The 20,709-nt window shown below is 41.6% G+C and overlaps 1 protein-coding gene across 1 annotated transcript; it reads right to left on the reverse strand.

Annotated features, from left to right (window-relative positions):
- Positions 1-342: 342 nt before the first annotated feature.
- On the reverse strand, positions 343-14,963 carry Smp_091800 (guanine nucleotide exchange factor mss4,putative). Its single transcript, XM_018791896.1, has 3 exons — positions 14,928-14,963; positions 14,764-14,890; positions 343-802 (listed from the first exon to the last, which is right to left on the reverse strand). The coding sequence occupies exons 1-3, from the start codon at positions 14,939-14,941 to the stop codon at positions 527-529; spliced, it is 417 nt and encodes a 138-aa protein (XP_018645001.1). The 5' UTR covers positions 14,942-14,963; the 3' UTR covers positions 343-526.
- Positions 14,964-20,709: the final 5,746 nt, after the last annotated feature.

Raw genomic sequence — 20,709 nt, forward strand, 5'->3', positions numbered from 1 at the left:
TATCTATTGCTTTCCCACCTCGCTGATGGATATTCTGTCCAGAACAATTAATTCTGTTCTGAATCACCAGATGCTTTTTGTCAGAAGTTTAAAAGTAATACTTGTTGAACAGCGCTGATGGTCTGTTGTTTAAAACCTTCCCAATGATGACCAGATGTTAGAGACAACTAGCCACTGAATAACTGCATAGCGTGGCATAATACTAACTCCATCATGAAATACTAGTGGTTTGATCTAACATTAAGGAAAACTAGCCAAGAATTTTGTACTACATATCATATGTAATCCGAACTTGAAAATCAAACGATAATTATAAAATAACGCCATTGAGAACACAAAAGATTTCTTGCAAGAATAAAAGTATAATCCTTCTAATAGTAAGTAATACAAAACTTGATTAATTTTGTGTATTGGGACTGGTCTGCTGACAATTTTACACTGGTGAACGTTAAGTAAGTAGAATTTCTTCCCAAAGGCGAACCATACTATTGATACAGCATCATTCGGATAGTGCTTTATTATGTACTTATTTTTTGCAGCTTGATTTAACTTCAGTAGTGGTACGGGTTAGCGCAACATAATATGCATTAGTTGGACCTTCCTGAGTATCATGGAAACCCAATGGCCCAAGTTCGCAATCAGCACACGTTAGGTAACGAAATGTGCTTACGGTGTTTGTAAATCCGACATTTTCAAATGCGTACATATCGTTAACACACCAGAATTCTTCAGTTAGTTCCGTAGGGAATTCTTTGGAGGGATTGGATAGTTCCGATTTTCTAGCAAACACGGGCAAGTTGTGCTAAAAAGAACAGGAGAATACTTTGTTCAGACTTCCAAGAATAGACGCAGTGTTTCGCTGTTGAATGTGGACTGAATATTAAGCAGTAATTTTAAAATTTATTGACTTCGAAATGTCATTCTATTTATTGTACAGAATGGTGTGTTAGGAATTAACTTCTTTAGTGACGTTGAATACCAACAATAGGACAGCAATTATCCCTACGTGATGTAAGCTAGAAATCTTATAAAGCGGTTAAGGAGACATCTAGGAAGCTTGTTAGGTAAGTCTGGTTGCTAACTGTCGATACCTGTGATCAAGAGGATCATTATTTTTATGTCTTGTAACAAACGCAAATGGTGGAATTTTTACACTACAAAGTAGTACAGTGACAACATTATTAAATAAGGTTGGACAAACTGAATACACCATTTAAGCAGTTGATATGACAACCAAGATTGTCTGTTGATACTGCGACCTGCAACTAACCTAAGTTGACAACTACTGAAGCACTTTGACAAATTATGTACGACCTTATACATTTATTTTGTACCAGTGCAAGTTAGTGTTAAATTGGATGAGGGAATCAACAAACAGCATATTTTACGCAAAATATTTGAATCACTCAGCGACTATACACGTGAGCAGTTCGTGTAGACCCAAATATCACCGCTACAATAGAATAAGTGTTCAATTCCTCCTTCTGCTTTAAAGTATTGGACAGTGGTAGAGCGATAGACCCTAGGCCCGAAGGCGAAGTCGTACTGCTGACTGTACAGAGGTGTGACGGCAGTAAAGTGTTCCCCTTGGACAACCAGCATCTGCAGCGATGTTGCTTTCTCACAAGGAGGGGTGGGGTTAGAAAAGGTCGACCCTAAAAATGCACACTTCGCCTTATCCCACGGATTTCCGTCTCCGGCGGTAAGGTCCTTTGAAGAACGGAGCTAACACGTCGAAAACCCCCCACAAAAAAGCCATGCGTGACCGGCCTCAAGCAGTTGTCCTTTGGGCACTGCGGTCACGCTCCCAGGTCGTTAAGACCAACAATAATCCAACTTCTTTTTCAGGTCCCTCAAGAAATACCCTTTCACGGTGTGGGCAGCCGGGAAGTGATATTAGCCCTCATACCCGTAACAGCACACGAGACCAAGTTGGTCACTTTCAAATCCTTCCTACACTTGCTAATAACTCTCTTATCTCCACGACTAACCCTTCTTACGTCCTTTTATCACCTCGCACCGCTAGGGCAAACGATTCAAGTACATGGAACGTTATTTATGGTCTCCTGGAACCACGCTCTAAACTACATATAGGAACTTTTAATGTCCGAACACTGTGTCAAATAGGACAACACGCTTCCTTAGCTAGGACTTTAGAATCTTACACCACCGATGTGTGCTGCGTCTCCGAAACGCGCATACAAGATCCGAGTAGCGTCATTCATTTGATTTCACCTAATCAAAATAAAAAACCATCTCGATACACGCTTCGTGTATCTGGAAGCCCCGATGCTGCTTCCCGTGGCCTCGTTGGAGTAGGTATAGCATTGAATCCTAGAGCAGAACTAGCTCTTTTAGACTGGATCACAGTAGACAGTCGTCTACGCGCTGTTCGACTAGTCAGTCAGTCAGTCAGCTACAACGTAGGACCAGGCACATATATGCATCGGTCCAAGTTGCCATACCTCTTTAGCACAACAAGATGAACACCGGATTCATAGAAGTAATTAATTTAGTGGTGGTAGTATATAAGGAAAGGTTGTATATAAGGATATAGTAGGAAGGAAGAGAGATATGAAGCAATTTTAATATCAAGGTTTAAGGGAAGATAAAGAGTGTATACACCTACGCCATTGTGATCGATTCTGAGCCATGTCACCTAGAGTCTCCAACCATTTATTACGATAGTCACGCGGACCCCAACCAGGTAGTCTGCATCTGCCAACATGGCTCAGGCTAGAAGTTAGTGACTTCAAGCACTGATGCCATGTTTTGGTTTGGCCGCCCCTAACTCTCTTCCAACCGTCCCCAATACTAGTCATCATAGCGCGTCGTGGTAATCGGTGTTCAGGCATACGTAACACATGGCCCAACCATCTCAGTCGATGAAGATTTATCACCTCATCAACTGATTTACCATCGTTCCCTAATACCCTGCGTCTAACCTCACTATTACTTACTCGGTGATCCCAGCAGATGCGAGCAATATTTCTAAGGCATCTGTGGTCAAATACTAGTAACCTACGAGTATCTTCTACTCTTAATGGCCATGTTTCACAGCCATAAAGTAGAACAGAGCGAACTGCTGCGCAGTATACTCGTCCCTTAATTGATAGACGGATATCTCGTCTTCGCCATAGGTGACGTAAGTTGGCAAAAGCCAAACGAGCTTTTTGAATCCGTGCTGAGATTTCGTCAGACACCAACCCATTAGGGCTGATCAGACTTCCAAGATAAGTGAAGTTGTCGACGCGTTCGACTACTTCACTCCCTATCCTTAGTTCAGGTGTTGACGTAGGCCAGTCCTGGAGTAACAATTTACATTTGGATGGGGAGAAACGCATCCCAAACATCCTGGCATTATTACTCAGTTCCAACAGAAGACTCTGCATTTTGTCAGTGTCTTCACCAAACAGGACTATGTCATCTGCGTATTCTAAGTCGCTTAGTGGTCCCCCTGGTAGGAGATCAATTCCTGTAAACTCAGTCGACGAGAGTGTCATTTGCAGCAACAGGTCTATAATGAAGTTAAACAAAAAGGGGGATAGTGGACAGCCTTGACGGACACCACTTGAGGTTGTAAAATCATATGACAGTTCGCCATAAGCTCTCACCCGACTGATAGTGTTCGAGTAAAGAGCCTTCACAAGGTTTATGTACTTCTCAGGTACACCTTTCAATGACAGACACTGCCACAGAACCTCTCGGTCTACAGAGTCAAATGCTGCTTTCAAGTCAAGAAAAACTATCATTGTCGGACGCCGATAAGCATGTCTGTGCTCTAAAACTTGACGAACGGTGAATATGTGGTCGATACAGCCACGACCAGGTCTGAAGCCAGCCTGATTTTCTCGTGTTTGCAGTTCACGAGTTTTAGTTAGGCGCCTGATAATTATTGAGGCTAGTATTTTAGATACTATGTTAGTCAGACTAATCCCTCTATGGTTATCGCAGGATGATTTTGACCCCTTTTTATATATTGGGACAATCAGTGATTGTGACCAGTCGGATGGGATTACATCCGTCTCCCAGATTTTAGCCAGAATATTAGTCAACCTAATCGCTAAAATTGGACCACCATATTTAAAGACCTCTGGAGCCAATCCATCAGGACCAGCTGCTCTTCCTCGTTTCAGATTACCTATAGCCTTTTGAACTTCAAGTAGGGTCGGGGGGCCTACTTCAATGTTCCATTCAGGTTTTCTAGGAATAGTGGGTAGTTGTGCAGTAGCTGAAGGCCAGCTAAACTGCTCCTTAAAGTGTTCCGCCCATCGTTCTAAACGTTTGGGTAGAGAGCAGATAAGGGTTCCATCTTTTTCCGAGATCGTCTCACTTACACTTGACTTCTTAATTCCAGTTTCTTTTATTAGTCTGAATAGTTGCCTGGTGTTGCCTACAGCCGCTGCCTTTTCCATCTCTTTTGCTTTCGTTGCCCACCACTGCTCACGATCGTTCCTTAGACTTTTAGTTAACCTAGATCTAATTTGTTTACGCTCTTCGTCATGTTCAGAGCCTGATGGTATGAGTTTACGCGAATCCATCAGTGAAATAGACTTAGAAGAAATCCACTGGTTTTTTGGAGCCCTATGGTTTAAATGACTAATAGATGTTACTGCCGTTTCCACAGCTGTTCGTGTGTCTTTCCAAGCAGCATCTGGGTCAGTCTCGTTTACAGAACTGCCTAGATGTGAACTCAGTTGTCTCTGGAATTCGCATTTGGCTTTCTCGTCCTCCAGTTCAATCCTAACGGGTCTTCTTAGTTTACTTTTCCTGCGTCCATTGAGGCGCAGACAAATGCGTGCTCGTATTAAAGCGTGATCAGAATCTAAACAAGTATTCCAATACGAGCGACAATCTTCTATTGAGCCTCTCCAACGATGACTGATGACAATATGGTCTATTTGAGTCCATCGTTGGTTTGGTGCAGGTGGTCGCCATGTTAGACGATGTCTCTCCTTATGTTTAAAATTAGTGCTTGCCAAAAATAAACGATTGTCTGAGCATAGTTGCATCAGACGATCACCATTATCGGTTCGTTGAGCCGGAATACTAAAACACCCACCTAGATGTCTTTCTGTTTGATTTAAGCTGCCTACCTGGGCATTAAAGTCACCCGCTACGACTACTATGTCTGAGCGCTTAGCTTTCTGAAGAAGCTCAGAGAGCTTTCTGTAAAAGTCATCTTTCACCTCATCATGGCTGCAGTCAGTGGGAGCGTAGGCAGAAACGACGAAAAGGCAACGACGTGTGTCCCTATCCTTCCGAGTTCTTACGGAGCCATTTAGCCGGACAGCACACAGGCGACTGTTAACGGGGATCCATTCTAATAGTGCCTGTTCTGCCCTTGTACTTAGTGCTATACCTACACCTGCAAGTCCACGAGAACTAGCCATCGGGTCGCCAGATACACGGAGGGTGTATTTCGTTGGCTGTCCATTTTGGCGAGGTGAGGTCAAGTGAATGACCACACTAGGATCCTGTATGCGTGTTTCGGAGACACAGCATACATCAATGGTACGCGACTCTAAGGTTTTAGCTAAGGAGGCCTGTTGACCGATTTGATTTAAAGTACGTACGTTGAAGGCTCCAATGTGTAGTTTGGAGCGAGGTTTTAGTAGACCTGGGATAGCGTTTCGCGCACTAGAATCGTTGGCCATGGTGACACTTGAGGAGGAAACCGAGAGAGGAAGTTTTGTGTTGAAAGTCAAGGTAGTAGGAATTGAAGAAGGAGATTGATTATGAATACAGTGGTCTTGAGTGTTGTTAGAGGTATGAGGGCAGTTATCACTTCCCGGTTGCCCACACCGTGGAAGGATTCTTCTAGAGGTACCTGAAAAGGAAATTGGGTTAGAAGTGGTCTTAATGACCTGAGAGCGTGACCGCAGTGCCCAAGGGACAACTGCTTGAGGTCGGTCACACACGACCTTTTTGTGGGTAGTTTTTGTGTTAGCTCCGTTCTTCAAAAAAAACCTTACCGCCGGAGACGGATATCCGTGGGATAAGGCGAGGTGTGCATTTTTAGGGTCGACCTTTTCTAACCCCACCCCTCCTTGTGGGAAGGCAGCATCGCTGTCATGCTGGTTGTCTGAAGGAAACACCTTACTGCTTTCACACCTCTGTACAGTCAGCAGTACGACTTCGCCTTCGGACCTTTGGTTTGCTGCTTTTAGTCTCACCGCTCTTCAACCGACCTGTCTGGCATGGTAGGACCTCGAGGAACGATTGTTCCAGCCAGCATAGCTCGATTGGATCATCACGATAGGCAAGCCCGACCACCACGTCAAGGTAGCAGCAACGGTCGGGGTTCGGCTAAACGGATCAGTAAGGACTCGGAAAGATAGGGAAACTCGTCGTTGCCTCTTCGTGGTCTCTGCCTACTCTCCCACTGACTGCGGCTCAGACGATATAAAAGATGAATTCTACAGGAAACTTTCTGACCTTCTCCGAAAAGCTAGGCGTTCTGATGTAGTAATAGTGGCAGGTGACGTTGATGCTCAAGTAGGTAAACTAAGTGAAAGGGAAAGACACCTGGGTGGATCTTATGGTGTCGTGGCTAAAAGGACAGATAATGGCGACCGTCTGTTGCAGCTGTGCTCAGATAACCGCCTATTTCTTGCAAATACTAACTTTAAGCATAAAGAAAAACATCTTTTGACATGGCGACCCCCGAATTCGTCCCAACGTTGGACCCAATTAGATCACATCGCTATCAGCCACCGATGGAGGGGCTCGATAGAAGAGTGTCGCTCATTCTGGAGCACATGTTTAGATTCAGATCATGCTCTAGTACGAGCACGTATCTGTCTGCGTCTTACTGGACGTAGGAAAGACACTGCAGGGAAGCCTCTAAGGGTTCTACTTAATGATAAGCAAGCTAAGAATATATTTCAGGAACAACTAGAAAAACAGGTAGGCAGATATGTAAGTTGTGCTCACCCCGAAGCAGCGTGGAATGACATCCGAAAAGCTGTGAAAACATCAGTGATATCTGCCAGTACGGTAAACCATAAGTTTAGGGAGACACAATGGATTTCAGCAGCTTCTACCGCACTGATAGTTGCTCGAAAACACATCCCACCTGGCTCTGAACATAACGAAGAGCGGAGTCAGCTCAAGCGCAGGTTAATAAGAAGCCTACGCAATGATCGTGAACAGTGGTGGGTAGCGAAAACAAGAGAGATAGAAAAGGCAGCGGCAATAGGCAACAGGAGACAGCTGTTCAGACTTGTTAAAGAAACCGGTATTAGGAACCCAACTGTTAGCGCAACTATCTCGGAAAAAAGTGGATATATTATTCATTCTCAATCTAAGAGATTGGATCGGTGGGCAGAACACTTTAGGGATCAGTTCAACTGACCTTCAGCCACACTTCAGTTACCCACGATACCCAGTCATCCTGAATGGCAAATTGAGGTAAGTCCTCCAACTCTCTACGAGGTTGAAAAAGCTGTAGGAATTCTAAAGTGAGGGAAAGCAGCAGGCCCTGACAGGTTTACTCCTGAGATTTTTAAGGATGGTGGTCCAGTACTAGAAGCGAGATTGACTGAGGTCTAAGGTAGAATCTGGTAACTGGGTGTAATTCCATCTGACTGGTCCCAATCACTGATTGTGCCAGTCTATAAGAAAGGACAAAAGTCCTCCTGTGACAATCACAGAGGAATCAGTTTGACTAATATAGTGTCTAAAATATTAGCTTCAATAGTACTTGGACGCCTAACGAAAGCTCGTGAAGAGCAGACTAGAGAAAACCAGGCTGGTTTTTGACCTGGACGTGGTTGTATATATCAGATATTCACTCTACGTCAGGTCCTGGAACATAGACACACATTCAGACGCTTATGGCTAACTGTCATCAGAATTGATTACGTCAAGTGGTGTTCGTCAGGGCTGTCCACTCTCTCCATTCTTGTTTAACTTTATCGTAGGTGTGCTTTTAGAGATAACACTTTCCTCATCTAAATCTCCAGGAGTTGAACTTCTACCAGGAGACTCACTTGTTGACTTAAGATTTGCCGATGACATAGTTCTATTCGGTGAAGACGCTGACAAGGTGCAGTCTTCTGACCACTATAAGCAACTATGCAGGCATGTTTGGGATGCGATTCTCCTCCTCTAAATGCAAAATGTTACTTCAGGATTGGGTTGCATCGACACCCGAACTAATGATTGGGAGTGAAGTAGTTCAGCGTGTCTACCACTTCACTTATCTTGGGAGTCTCATCAGCCCTTGTGGTCTGGTGTGTGACGAAATCTCAGCACGGATACAGAAGATTCGACTGGCTTTCGCCAACTTGCGTCATTTATGGCGTAGGCGAGATATCTATCTAGCAACCAAAGGACGGGTTTACTGTGCAGCAGTTCGTTCCGTCCGACTTTATGGCAGTGAAACATGGCTGGTAAGAGAAGAGAATATTCGTAGGCTACTAGTATTCGATCATAGGTGTCTTCGAAGCATTGCTCGTATATCCTGGGACCACCGAATAAGTAATGCAGTTGTTAGGAAACAGGTACTAGGTAAGGATGGTAAATCGATTGATGAAGTAGTGAAACTTCATCAGTTGAGATGGATGGGACACGTGTTACGTATGCCCAGCCACCGACGTGCGATGTTTCGTGGTGTAGGAGTAGGTTGGAAGAAAGCTAGGGGCGGCCAGACCAATACGTGACACAAATCCATGAAGTCACTGACAAGTGGACTGAGCCATGCTGGTAGGTGTAGACTACATGGTTGGGATCCGCGAGATGATAGCAATCGATGGTTAGAGACCTTGAATGACATGGCTCAATATCGTTTGCAATGGCGAAGGTGCATCCACTCTTTGTGTCCTCTCAAATTCTAATGTTCTAAATTGTTCATGTCCCTCTCTTTTTTTTCTCTTCTCAAATTTATTTCACTGGATTATACTCCTTGAATAACATCTTCAAACCCTAATCTTTCACATAATGCTTATACTCTTACTACTTCTATCACTATGGGATTTGAATCGACAACTGCATCTCTGCGCTAATGTGGTATGGCAACTGGAACTGATGTACGTACGTACGAAGTTCTACGTTGTGACTGACTGACTGAAAGCAATAGACAAAAACAGTTAACCAAAAGCGCGCACATTGGGCAATTACTAAATTACGGAAACCTTTTCTAAATGAAAGTCCTGATCATGTGAATAATAGGAGGTGGAGATTTCAGGAAATTACTCATCACGTAGTGGACTTCTTAAATATTTTATCCGGGACCAGTGCAGTGCACATCTGCAAAAAAAACCCCATTTATTTATGTAGTGATAAAGGAATATCCATTAAGAAAGTAAAAGATAGTAGATTGACATGTAAGGGCTTTTTCGTGCAGAAGTACCTGTTCCATTCGGCCAAAATCTCATGATTACCAACATATGTCACATTCAGCTCCAATAAAAGATCCACTTGTGCCTGGGAAGACAGATTTGCTAGAAGGGCAGAGGGATAGGTAATTATCCTGTTCGACAGATAAACAACAGAGAATACCATTGTAAAGGTAAATCAGTTACTCAGCGCAATAGCTCATGGTTTATACTAATGGGGATAAAAAACGCCTATTTCTATATTTCTAACACGATGAGTACACAAAATTTTTACTGTCTATGTCAGATAACTTTTCTGACCTATATAGTTTGAGAGAACTAGTCACTGGTCTTGCGCCGTTTTAGCTGTTATTTTTTACTAAAATACATTACTAATTATTTCTTCATGATCTAACTGCCTCTACGCTTTTCCAATCAGTCCCAGAGTCAGTGAATAATGAACAATGTGGAAGCCGCTAGTATAACATTCGTAAAATACATACATGCCATCAATTTAGCTACTGTCACTGTCCGAACACACATTGCTAAACCTCAGCATTATTAAAGGCGTCATTCCTGGATGTCAATAGTCCTTTGGAGACAATGATGATCGAATACAGAGAGTTGCCTAATATCCTCGATCTGGAGAGATTGGGTTTCAAGCATAGAGCGAAACTGCTCCCGTTGCAAACTAGCCATCTGCTGCGAGACTAACATCACGACGTCGTTAAAGATTACCAGGATTGTAATAAGCTCCTCTGGCTTTCGTTATAAGTAAATTGATCTCACCACTCACGCCACAACCGGCACCCACATAACTACCCAGATACACGAACTTTATATCCCTAACGGGCAACCACCGAGTACAGGCACGAGCTCATGCTGGTCTTGTAGAAGCACTTTGGACTTAGGTGTGAAAAGCATACAATACCTACAGATACTGATTGCCTGAGTATCATTGCAGAGTAAGACAAGGTCATTCACATACTCAACGTCGAAGTCTTTCTCCAGGTAGAAAGAAAATCCGCACGACCACTACCTACATCGATTAGGACTGTTCCTAGAATGTCATCAGTAACAAAGCTGGAGAAGAATGGTGACATTGGGCAACCCTACCTAACCCCGCCGCTCGAATGGAACAGAGGAAGTAGGTGGTTGTATCCTCTCACTCAACATGATGTTTGAGTACACGGCCTTTCAAGGTGTTATCAAACCTCTCAGACATGCCTTTCTTTAACAGACTATCCTATAAAACAGTCCTGTCCAACGAATAGAAGGAGACCCTGTCATCAAGAAACAACGATTGTTAGCCTGAAATAAGTATGGCAGAGAATTAAGCTATGTTCAATGAATACACAACCGGAACGAAAATAGAACTGCTTCTCGCCAATCTTTATCTTTCACGGCTCCTAAACAGTCTGAGAAGTGCGATGGAAGTTAATAATTTGGAAGCAAAAGGAAGAAAATTTATACTCGATATCCGTTGTATAGAATGCGTAAGCTCTCTTTAAGATAGGGAAAACGACTGCTTGGTTTCACGGTGTCGGGATACTGTTTCTAAAACCTTTCCGAACAATCTAGTCAGTTCCTTAACCAGTTCACCACCATCCTTAAGAAAGGGCTGTGGGTAAGTCATCTAGACCTTGTGATCTACGACGCTTTAAGAGTTGGAGGAGAGAACAGTCTGATAGATGTCGCCGGGGCAAATACCATGCAGAAGCATAAAGACGGGCAGTGTCTAACTCAGTGACCAACAACGATGGAGATAAACAAGGCATATCGTCATCAGACATCGTTGGAAAAGTTCGGTAGAAAACTTGTGTTCCTTTTGCAGTACACGTTTAGATTTTGATCACGTTTTATTACTAAACAAACATTTCTATATTTCTCATTGGTAGCGGATGTTACAACAGGAAGATCTCTTAAAGTTCATTCATTTCGAGAATGAGTTTAAGAATTAGCTAAGCACGTAACTGACCACGAAGGAAACGGTTTTCTCAAATAGGATTTTATTGATATTCAAATAGCTGTATATGCAGCAGTGATAAGTCCTAGGAGCATGAATCGAAAGGTTCAGAAAGACCAGTGGATTTTAAAACTTCCACTAAACTGATGAATGGTGGAAGGCTCATCCCAGCGGGCTAGGAGAACGAGGAAAACCAGAGTGGACTGACAAAAAAGCCTACGTAATGAGCGTAATAAGTGGGTGGCAACGAAGCTAAAAGGGATGAGAAAGGCAGCAGCGATAGATAGTACCAGGTGGCTGTTCAGATTTATTAAGTAAAGCCAGAATTCAATGAAAGTATTTTCGAAGATGGAATGGTGATCTACTCTCGGTTCATGGGGATGAGACGATGACCAGAACACTTTAATGATCTTCAGCTACTCCCTAGTAATTCATTGTTTCTAAACAACGTGGATGGGAATTTGACCCGAATCTAAGCGAAGTTGGAAAGGCCATATCTAAATCTCAGCAATGAGAAACAGCCATGTCTAATAGATTAACTCTTCAGATATTTATGGATGGTAGTTCAGTCTAAACATTTTAATTGACTGATGTACCAGCTGGTTTGAGGGCTGGACATAATCCCATCTAGATGATCTCAATCACTGACCACCCTATAAAGAACTAAAATTTTCCCATGATAACCACAGAGGAGCCTCTGACTGACTTAGTATCTAGAAGATTGCGCCCAATACTCACCTGCAATTTTGTTAGTACTCATGAAGAGTGACCCTAGGAAAATCAGAATGACACATGTAAGCGAACAGTTGTTTTCAATTAGATCGTCATCAGGCTTTACTGTAGTATACATGAATATTTATACGAAAATGTTAGACCAATCAAGGCTATTTGAGTCAATAATCAAGGAAGAAGTCGGAGATTCCAACTGTTCGAAAGAAACCTTTATACATGAAATTAAAATTTAACGGGGATGTAGCTAGTGATACTCTGAAAGATAGGTTAAAGAAAGTTATTAGTAGGACATTCTACGCAGCCTATCTTGCATTGACTTTCTCGAGTCGACCAGTGATGTCTACTCAAACGAAGGGTAAGTTACCTGAGTTGGCCTCCTCTATGTGCATTTATAAGTTCAGCTGCTCCTGTGGAGATAGCTATATCGGGCGTACTACTAGGCAACTTAACCAACGAATAAGTGAACATCTACCAGCATGGTTTGGGAAGGGCCAAATAAAAACAATAAACAGTTCTATCTTGGCACATCTAATTGATAGTGGTCATATTGTAGATAAATTGAAATCATTTCAAGTGATCTATCGTATACCTCCATCATTTCCCAACGGAGTTTGTTCCCGTCTCCTTCATATAGCAGAAGTCATAGGAATCTGTACATTCCACCCCAATTTGTGTACAGAAGGAATTCGTAACCCCCCTATCCCTTCCATGGCCAGACATAATTTAACAAATGACATTATTATTATATGTAAATTCTATTTTTATTATCTTAATTTTGTTATCATTTGTTCGTAATTTTCTACCTCTTTCCGTTTTTATTCTTCACTATCTAATTACTTACATACTTCTTATTACGTAATGATTTTAATGTTTTGTGGTTACTATTCTAGTCTATTCACCCACGTTTGACCTCCTATTTCCTATGTTTAACTATTGATAAGACTTTTGTTATCGTAATTTAATATTCTTACCACTATCAATACACCTGTCTTCCCACTATCAACTTGTACTTTTATCTATTAAGCTCGGTGACGTATTCTATTTCACTGTGATTATGGACTCAAATAGACTTGATTGGTCTAACATTTTCGTATAAATATTCATGTATATTAGAGTAAAGCCTGATAACGATCTAATTGAAAACAATTGTTCGCTTACATGTGTTTTAATTTTCACAATGGGAATCTTTATTATTCTAAAATCAGAATGGTTTCAGAACTGTATGTGGATGTACCAATCAAATGTTCAACCTTCGTCGGGTTTCGTAACACGGATATGCTTGCCGACCGTCTAACATAGTGGCATTTCTTAACTTGAAGGTAGTGTTCGACTTGGTCAAAAAATAGTTCAATATTAACTGATGTTATTGAAGGCTACCTAATCCCTCTATCTTTATTTGAATGATTCGTTTAGTTCTTCAAAGGTAGATTACCTACCACATTTACCTATTGAGTTAGAATACGCAAATGACAGTTTTATTTACTGAATTTAAAAAAAACTCAGAGCCTTGAGTAACTATCTAAGCACGTTTTAGATGCACTTCTTACTCTCTAAATGTGAAATATCGTCACAGGACTGAAGACTTAACACCAAGACTAATTATATCAAGTTAGTAGTTCAGCACGTTGACTACCGTGACTATCTAGAAAGTCCTTACACCTCTGATGGACGGTTTTTAATGAAATGTCAACAACTAAAAGGGACAGTATTTTCATCTCGAGCGATTTGCCGGTAGTTGAGGAATGCAGAACGAGATTAACAATGAGAAAATACGAATAATAAAATAAATCAGCATACAATCAGGGGATCGCAAATGTCATTTATACAAATACTGAGGCTGAGCGAAATTTTTATGTTTGTTTATAAACTACATAATTGTTTGGGCTAGGATACTGCCCGGGGGTAATTATTGAGGCAAGTATTTTAGACGCCATATTAGTAGAACTAATCCCTCTATGGTTATTGCAGGACAATTTTGATCCTTTCTTATATGTTGGGACGATCGATGATTGCGACCAATCAGATGGGATTAAGTGCCGTTCCCAGATTTTAGCTAAAATATTAATCAACCTAATCGCTAAACCTGGACCAACATCCTTAAAAACCTCTGGGGTTAATCGATTTGGACCAGCTGCCATTCCTCGTTTTAGGTTAGCCATAGCTTTTCTAACTCCAATTACAATCGGGAGGGGGCCTATTTCAATGTTCCATTCAGGCTGTTTGGGAATGGTGGATAGCTGAAGGCCAGTTGGACTGCTCCTTAAAGTGTTCTGCCCGTCGTCCTCAACGTCTGGACTGAGAGCACATAAGAGTAGCTTCTTTTTCCGAAATTTTCTCACTTACACTTGACTTCTTAATTGCGGTTTCTCTTATTAGTCTGAGAAGTTGTTTCGTGTTACCTACAGCCGCTGTCTTTTTCGTCTCCTTTGCTTTCATTGCTCACCACTACTCACGGTCATTCCTTATACTTTTGGTTAACCTAGATCTGATTTGTTTTCGCTCTCCGTCGTGTTCGGAGCCTGATAGGATGAGTTTACGAGTCTATCAGTGCAATAGATGTTGCAGAAATCCACTGGTTTTTCTCTATATCATTGTGCTATGTCCCAACTTGAGTTTATGTGTTATTGTCAGGCATTCCACACTGGTATGTTGAATTAGTCATCTGGTGTATAAGTACTGAACAGAGACATTACAGTGGGCGGTAACATATGTGAAATTCCTTGTATGAAATTTTCAAAATCTTACTGGTTTGTTGGCTAGCTTTGCTGTATTCTTGCGAAGGACAATACTGGAACACCGTGGACAAAGAATATTGAATTGATTGTATCCATCCTGAGTTCTTTGAACATTAGCGTCAGTTGAGTCACAAAATCTGACAAATCTCAGTGTAAGTAAAATATCTAACTTACTCTACAGACGACATTCAGCGAACTTTATTCAGGTAGACAAAACTTCTTAGTATACTGTAATAAAATTTCATAAAAGATGGGAAGGTTATTGGTTTGTTGAGTAATTGCAGATTTATACATTGCCGTGACTTAGATTTATCAAGCAAAGTAAAAAGATTTAACTCAACGTCGTTAAGACATGAGATTTCACATTTTCAAGTTGAGTATTTAATGAAGTCACTTAACCATTACGTTGTGTTTTTCATACAGCAGACTATAGTACAGTGGTTGATGCTTGCACGAAAGGTAAAGTTCACATCTTGTACACAGTCACTTGGTTGAATTCATTTTAATTCACCAGTTTTCCTCTTATGCTGCTCAATATGGTGTATCTTTACACGGAGTGTGCAAACACGAAGTGATGACCGCCACCACATACCGAAAAGGAAAATAATGCTGATTCTTCACATTGACAACGTGACGTCAAACGGGTGACTGTATTTGGACCGTGTATGGGTGTTTCGCAGACACAGCACATATCGATGGCGAAAGATTCTGAAGTCCCAGATAAAAATACCGTGCAGTCAGCTACAAAGTAGGATCAGGAACATATATGCATCGGTCCAAGTTGTCATATCTCATTAGCACAACAAGATGAACACCTAAGTCATAGAAGCAGTTACTTCAATGGTAGTAAGAATGGTTTGGTCAAACCTGGTAAGATGTACTATATATATGAGGAAGTCGGTAAACTCAACTACCTTAATTTATATCATTAGTTTAGGCACAGACGCAAAGCAGTCTTGAAGCAACAATATGGAGTTGGGGCGAGAAAAGTTCATCCTAAACAGGCCAGATTTCTGCCCGAGGCGATCAAGAAACGTTGGATTTCGTCAGTCTTCAGCAAACAGAACTACGTTGTCCTCGTATTTTCAGTCAACAGGTGAATATCCTGATAGATCAAGTTAGGAAGGATCTTATTTGTAGAATGATATCTATGACAAAACTAACAAACGTAGAGGCAATATGAAGCCCTAAAAATACCTATACCATTGTGATTGATTCTGAGCGATGTCACCCAGGGTCGCGCGGACATCAACCAAGTAGGCTGCATTCACCAACATGGCTCAGACCAGAAGTTAGGGACTTTAAGGACTGATGCCACGTTTATGTTCGGCCGATCCCAAACTTCCTCCATCCGTCTCAAACACCAGTCAGAAGCGCGTGCCCCTACCGTTGATGCTACCTTGACATGGTGGTCGGGCTTGCACATTGTGATGAACCGATTGGGCTATACTGACTGAAACAACCATTCCTCAAGGTCCTACCTTTTCAGACAGGTCGGCTACAGAGTGGTAAGACTAAAAACAACAAACCCAAGGCCTGAAGGCGAAGTCGTACTCTGACTGCACAGAAGTGTGATAGCAGTAAGGTGTTTCCGTCAGACAACCAGTATAACAGCGATGCTGCCTTGCTATTGCTGAACATGGTTCTCCACTACCTGTTTTTGCCTGGGTAACTGGCATTAATTGGTTTTGGAACTATCTAGGCATTTGTTCTATAAACCCTAATAAGATTACTCAGCTACTCCTTCATATTTTCGTGACCATACAAACATGTAAATCGGCATATGAAGTAGGACATGACGTAGCCGTCCGTTTTAAGTCTATATGAAGTCATGAGCTTAACTTTCTCAGTTACAAACAATTTAGAAGTGTAACGTTTCATTAATGACAGGTTTTAGCCATTGTCTTAAATTATACTGCTTGTCCTTCATTTCCTTCTTCACATAATTAAAGCATACAGAAGGCAAACAGTACCAAATCATTCTAACACTCAGTTACACCTCACTTCCAGGACGTGTACTCACAAAATCAGTAAGCTTTTTAGAGTTAAGTAACAAGAATTGGAATACAGTCGCACATAACACGAACACTTGTGTTGGCAATAATCCCAGACAATCCCCCCATTCCAAGTTTAAGGCACACAAACTCCTTAATTGCCAACAGCAGGACTAGAATGCCCTATACCACGTACGAAATCTCTTATGTTGGCCTACGACACTAGACAACACATGAGCTGAGCCAACCCTACAACTCTTGGACACTCAATAACTTGAAATATCACCTCGTCATCTTTAGCTCCTTTCTCATCAGTAGCGCTTCTATGCATTCTTTAACTGTTAAGAGATATCCCCACTCTTTCAATGTTATTCTCTATATACTCCGATCAAAAAGTGAGTGACAATTCCCTCTTTAATAACAACTGCCCCCAGCCCCAAAAATTGACCGACCGTTATGACTATTCCCCAAGTTCGCTAATTGCTCATTCAACGGACCCCACTTTACCCATTACTCCCCACCTTGTCTCCAATATCATGTCACTTTCTCATGTTGACCATACATTAAACGATCAACACGAATATAAAGTTGACTGCTTAAATAGGTATCGAAAAAACTCCTTACTTATTGAACTAGTCGCTGGTTTAGCCAGTTTCATTATAGTCACAGTTTACCGTTGTTCAATTTAATTACCGCTCTATCTCCAGTAACACGCCCCGCCCAATATACCCAACTTATCTGGTAGGTACTCGTTCAGTATCATTGTTTCGGTCAGTAGTTTCACATCTTCTAACTCATCTACATAGCGTACTCGTTGAGTTCAGTCTAAAGGTGCTTTACTAGGCTTCACATTCACTGTGGCGGGCAGAATCTGTGAAGATTTAAATATTAACTAGTCTATATTGGCTTCCAATTAACTGACGCTTTACAATCCTATCTCCGCTTTAGCCCAAAACCATGTATCAAAATGGTAAATGGATATTATTTACTACTTTACAGGTACGGTAATATGTACGCTGTTGAGGTCCACTACACCAGCCACATTCATTGTAACTTATGGCCAATGAAGAAAAATAGGGACGATCAATAGAATTGAAATCAGGGTTGTTAACAGGTAACATGAATCAACCGCTCGATAAATACGCATTAAAAATATACAAAAAATGATTTATATAAGAACGGCTTTTTGAGCACCACTTGTTCTTTTCCTCGCCTCTTACTAACATTTTACCATACTCTGCGTAAACAGCCAGACAGGGTTGGTGATGTCTACTCTCACGTCTGTCAACTACTTTGAAGCACAGAAAATAAACATCTTAAGGATATAAACAGGTATACAAGCCAACTTATAATTCCTGAGCAGACAAATCAGTAGTATTTAAGAGTAGGTGATTCGTTATCATGAGAACAAACAATGACGAACTGGGTCAGTAAACAGTTTCAAAACCTTTATTACCAAGAGATAAGGGAGTCATGTTAGGTCATCTGCATAATATTATAACACTCCAATGTATAAGCTCCTGAGGGCTATCGGACTTTATGGCCACCTAGTTGGGTCATGAAATATGTAAAAGTAAATTTGGGCTTTTAAATTACTGTGAAATGTATATATAAATATAAGCCACCTGGCACTATAATCCTAGAAATACTCCACACTTACCCTACAAACTATGCAACACAACTCGAAAATAAGGACAAGTGTTCAAACTCCAAACGTCATTGGACAGATGTGGTTCGAAAGCTTCCAATGGTTGTGAACTGGATATAAGAAGCTTTCACCTAATGATCTTTCGTGCCTATTGGTTGTTGATCGTCGACGCCTTCAGGAAGGGGTCTAAGTATATGAAACAAACAGAAGTAATAGAAATACTGGTAAATCAGTAGTAAATGCTGTTGCTATTCCCTGGGAATACGTGAATTTGCCTTTTAAATGGCTGCACAGAAGTTGTTTAAACTATTTCGGTCGGCGACAGACACCATGGATTGACTTCTTGTAAGGAGTAGAATGTGTTGTAGCTGTAAAAAAAATCCCCCAAATCAATAGCTCTGTAAGTGTTCCACATTGGATGCTAGCCACATTAGTTTTAGTAGACTCATTTAGCTGTAGGCGATCGGTCATGCATCCGTACCAGATCATGTTCCAGAACGGCGTGGGAAACATCTCCTACGATCATTAGTCAGATTAGATCAGTCACTTCTCGATAAATTGATAACCCATCAAATATATCTTCCAACCTCTTCGCTTCTGACTCTTGATTTAACTGTGTGGGTGCGATTCGATTATAGTAGGTGTTACTGGTAAAGAGTTGCCAAACTACAATACCTGTGGTATCTTCAGTGGTGAGACCGACGTGATCTGGTACACCAAACTATTAACTATTAGTCTGTTCCTTTTTGGAATTTCATAAGTCATTACTTCATTTTGACTTTTATATATTGTGATATATTTTTTTCGAGTTTTCGGATATATTTTAATTATTTATTTTTCATTCTTTATAATACTTGATTTTTCACTATGACGGAACAGACACCCAAAGTATTTAAGTTAAAGACTATGCCCCCACCCTCGATTCAGCTACTGCCTTTTTGGCCGGACAATATGGAGGCCTGGTTCTGCTACGCAGAAGCCGACTTTTACGAGCACGGTATTACGGACTCGCGCACACAGTTCCTCGCGGTTGTAGAGGCACTAATGCGCGAATTCAACAGGTACATTACACCTAGTATGTTTACTAGTGATGTTTTAGAACCTTACGAAACTCTGAAACAGTCTATTCTTAAACGCGGAGATCTAACCGACCGACAAAGGTTAGACCAACTCCTTAATAGTATCGACCTGCAACATGGCTCCGCGACAGATATGTTGCTAAGGATGAGAGAGGTGATAGGCCAAAGAACTTTCGACGAAGGCCTATTCAAACAGCTTTTCTTGTCCAAACTTCCGCAACAGGTGCAACAGTCCTCGTCTTGTTTCAAAACAACGTCGTAGATGAGCTGGCTCCATCTGCCGACCGCATCCTAGAAATCACGATATCTTCTAATTCCGAGGTTTTTCAGTCAAAGAAAAACCTCAAACGCCCCAGAATGACATCACGGAACTATGTCATATGCTTACACGTTATCCTTGATTTCGTAATGACCGTAAACGGTCACAAACCCCGCGAAGAAGCATTTCACGTAGGCGATCTGTCTCTAGACCACGAGAGACGGATAACCCCAATTGGTGCTGGTATCATAACCAGTATGGGAAGTCTTCCAGAAATTGCAGGAAACCCTGCAATTACCCGAACCCAAAATCGACCGACACGAAAAACAATTCGGGAAACTTCCCAGCCGGCACGTAGTAATGTTAACCGTAGCCGGCGAACATAGCCGTCTGTTGTACGTCAAGGATGTGATTATGAAAGTTCGCTACCTCGTCGACACTGGCGCAGAAGTTAGCGTTCTTCCCAAGAATTCTAACTACAGGCTTCACGAGTCTGTTTAAAGTTTACAGGCGGCGAACGGAAAACCGATTGCCACGTATGGCAAAAGGTACGTTCACCTTAACGTGGGTTTACGCAAACCCATCCACTGGATTTTCGTGGTCGCAGATGTGTCTATGCCGATCATTGGTATAGACCTGCTACAATACCACAATCTACTCATCGACACACGCAAACGAAGATTAGTGGACGGAAACACTAAGTTATCTGTTTGCGTAACTACTTTTTATGGTTGCAGATTATCCCCAGTCACAATTAAGCACGCCATAGACCCCTTATATCAACCATTACTCGATAGATACTCTGGGATTTATCAACCACAACAGAAATCGCCGTGTGTAACCAGCAATTTTACACACCACATCGCGACTACATGACCACATGTATTCTCGAAAGCACGTCGACTGGCTCCCGAAAAGCTTAGGTTAGCTGAAGACGAATTTCATCACATGATAGAATTAGGAATCATTCGGCCGT

Source organism: Schistosoma mansoni, assembly GCF_000237925.1.
Source record: "Schistosoma mansoni, WGS project CABG00000000 data, chromosome 1 unplaced supercontig 0034, strain Puerto Rico, whole genome shotgun sequence".
Classification (NCBI taxonomy): Eukaryota; Metazoa; Platyhelminthes; class Trematoda; order Strigeidida; family Schistosomatidae; genus Schistosoma; species Schistosoma mansoni.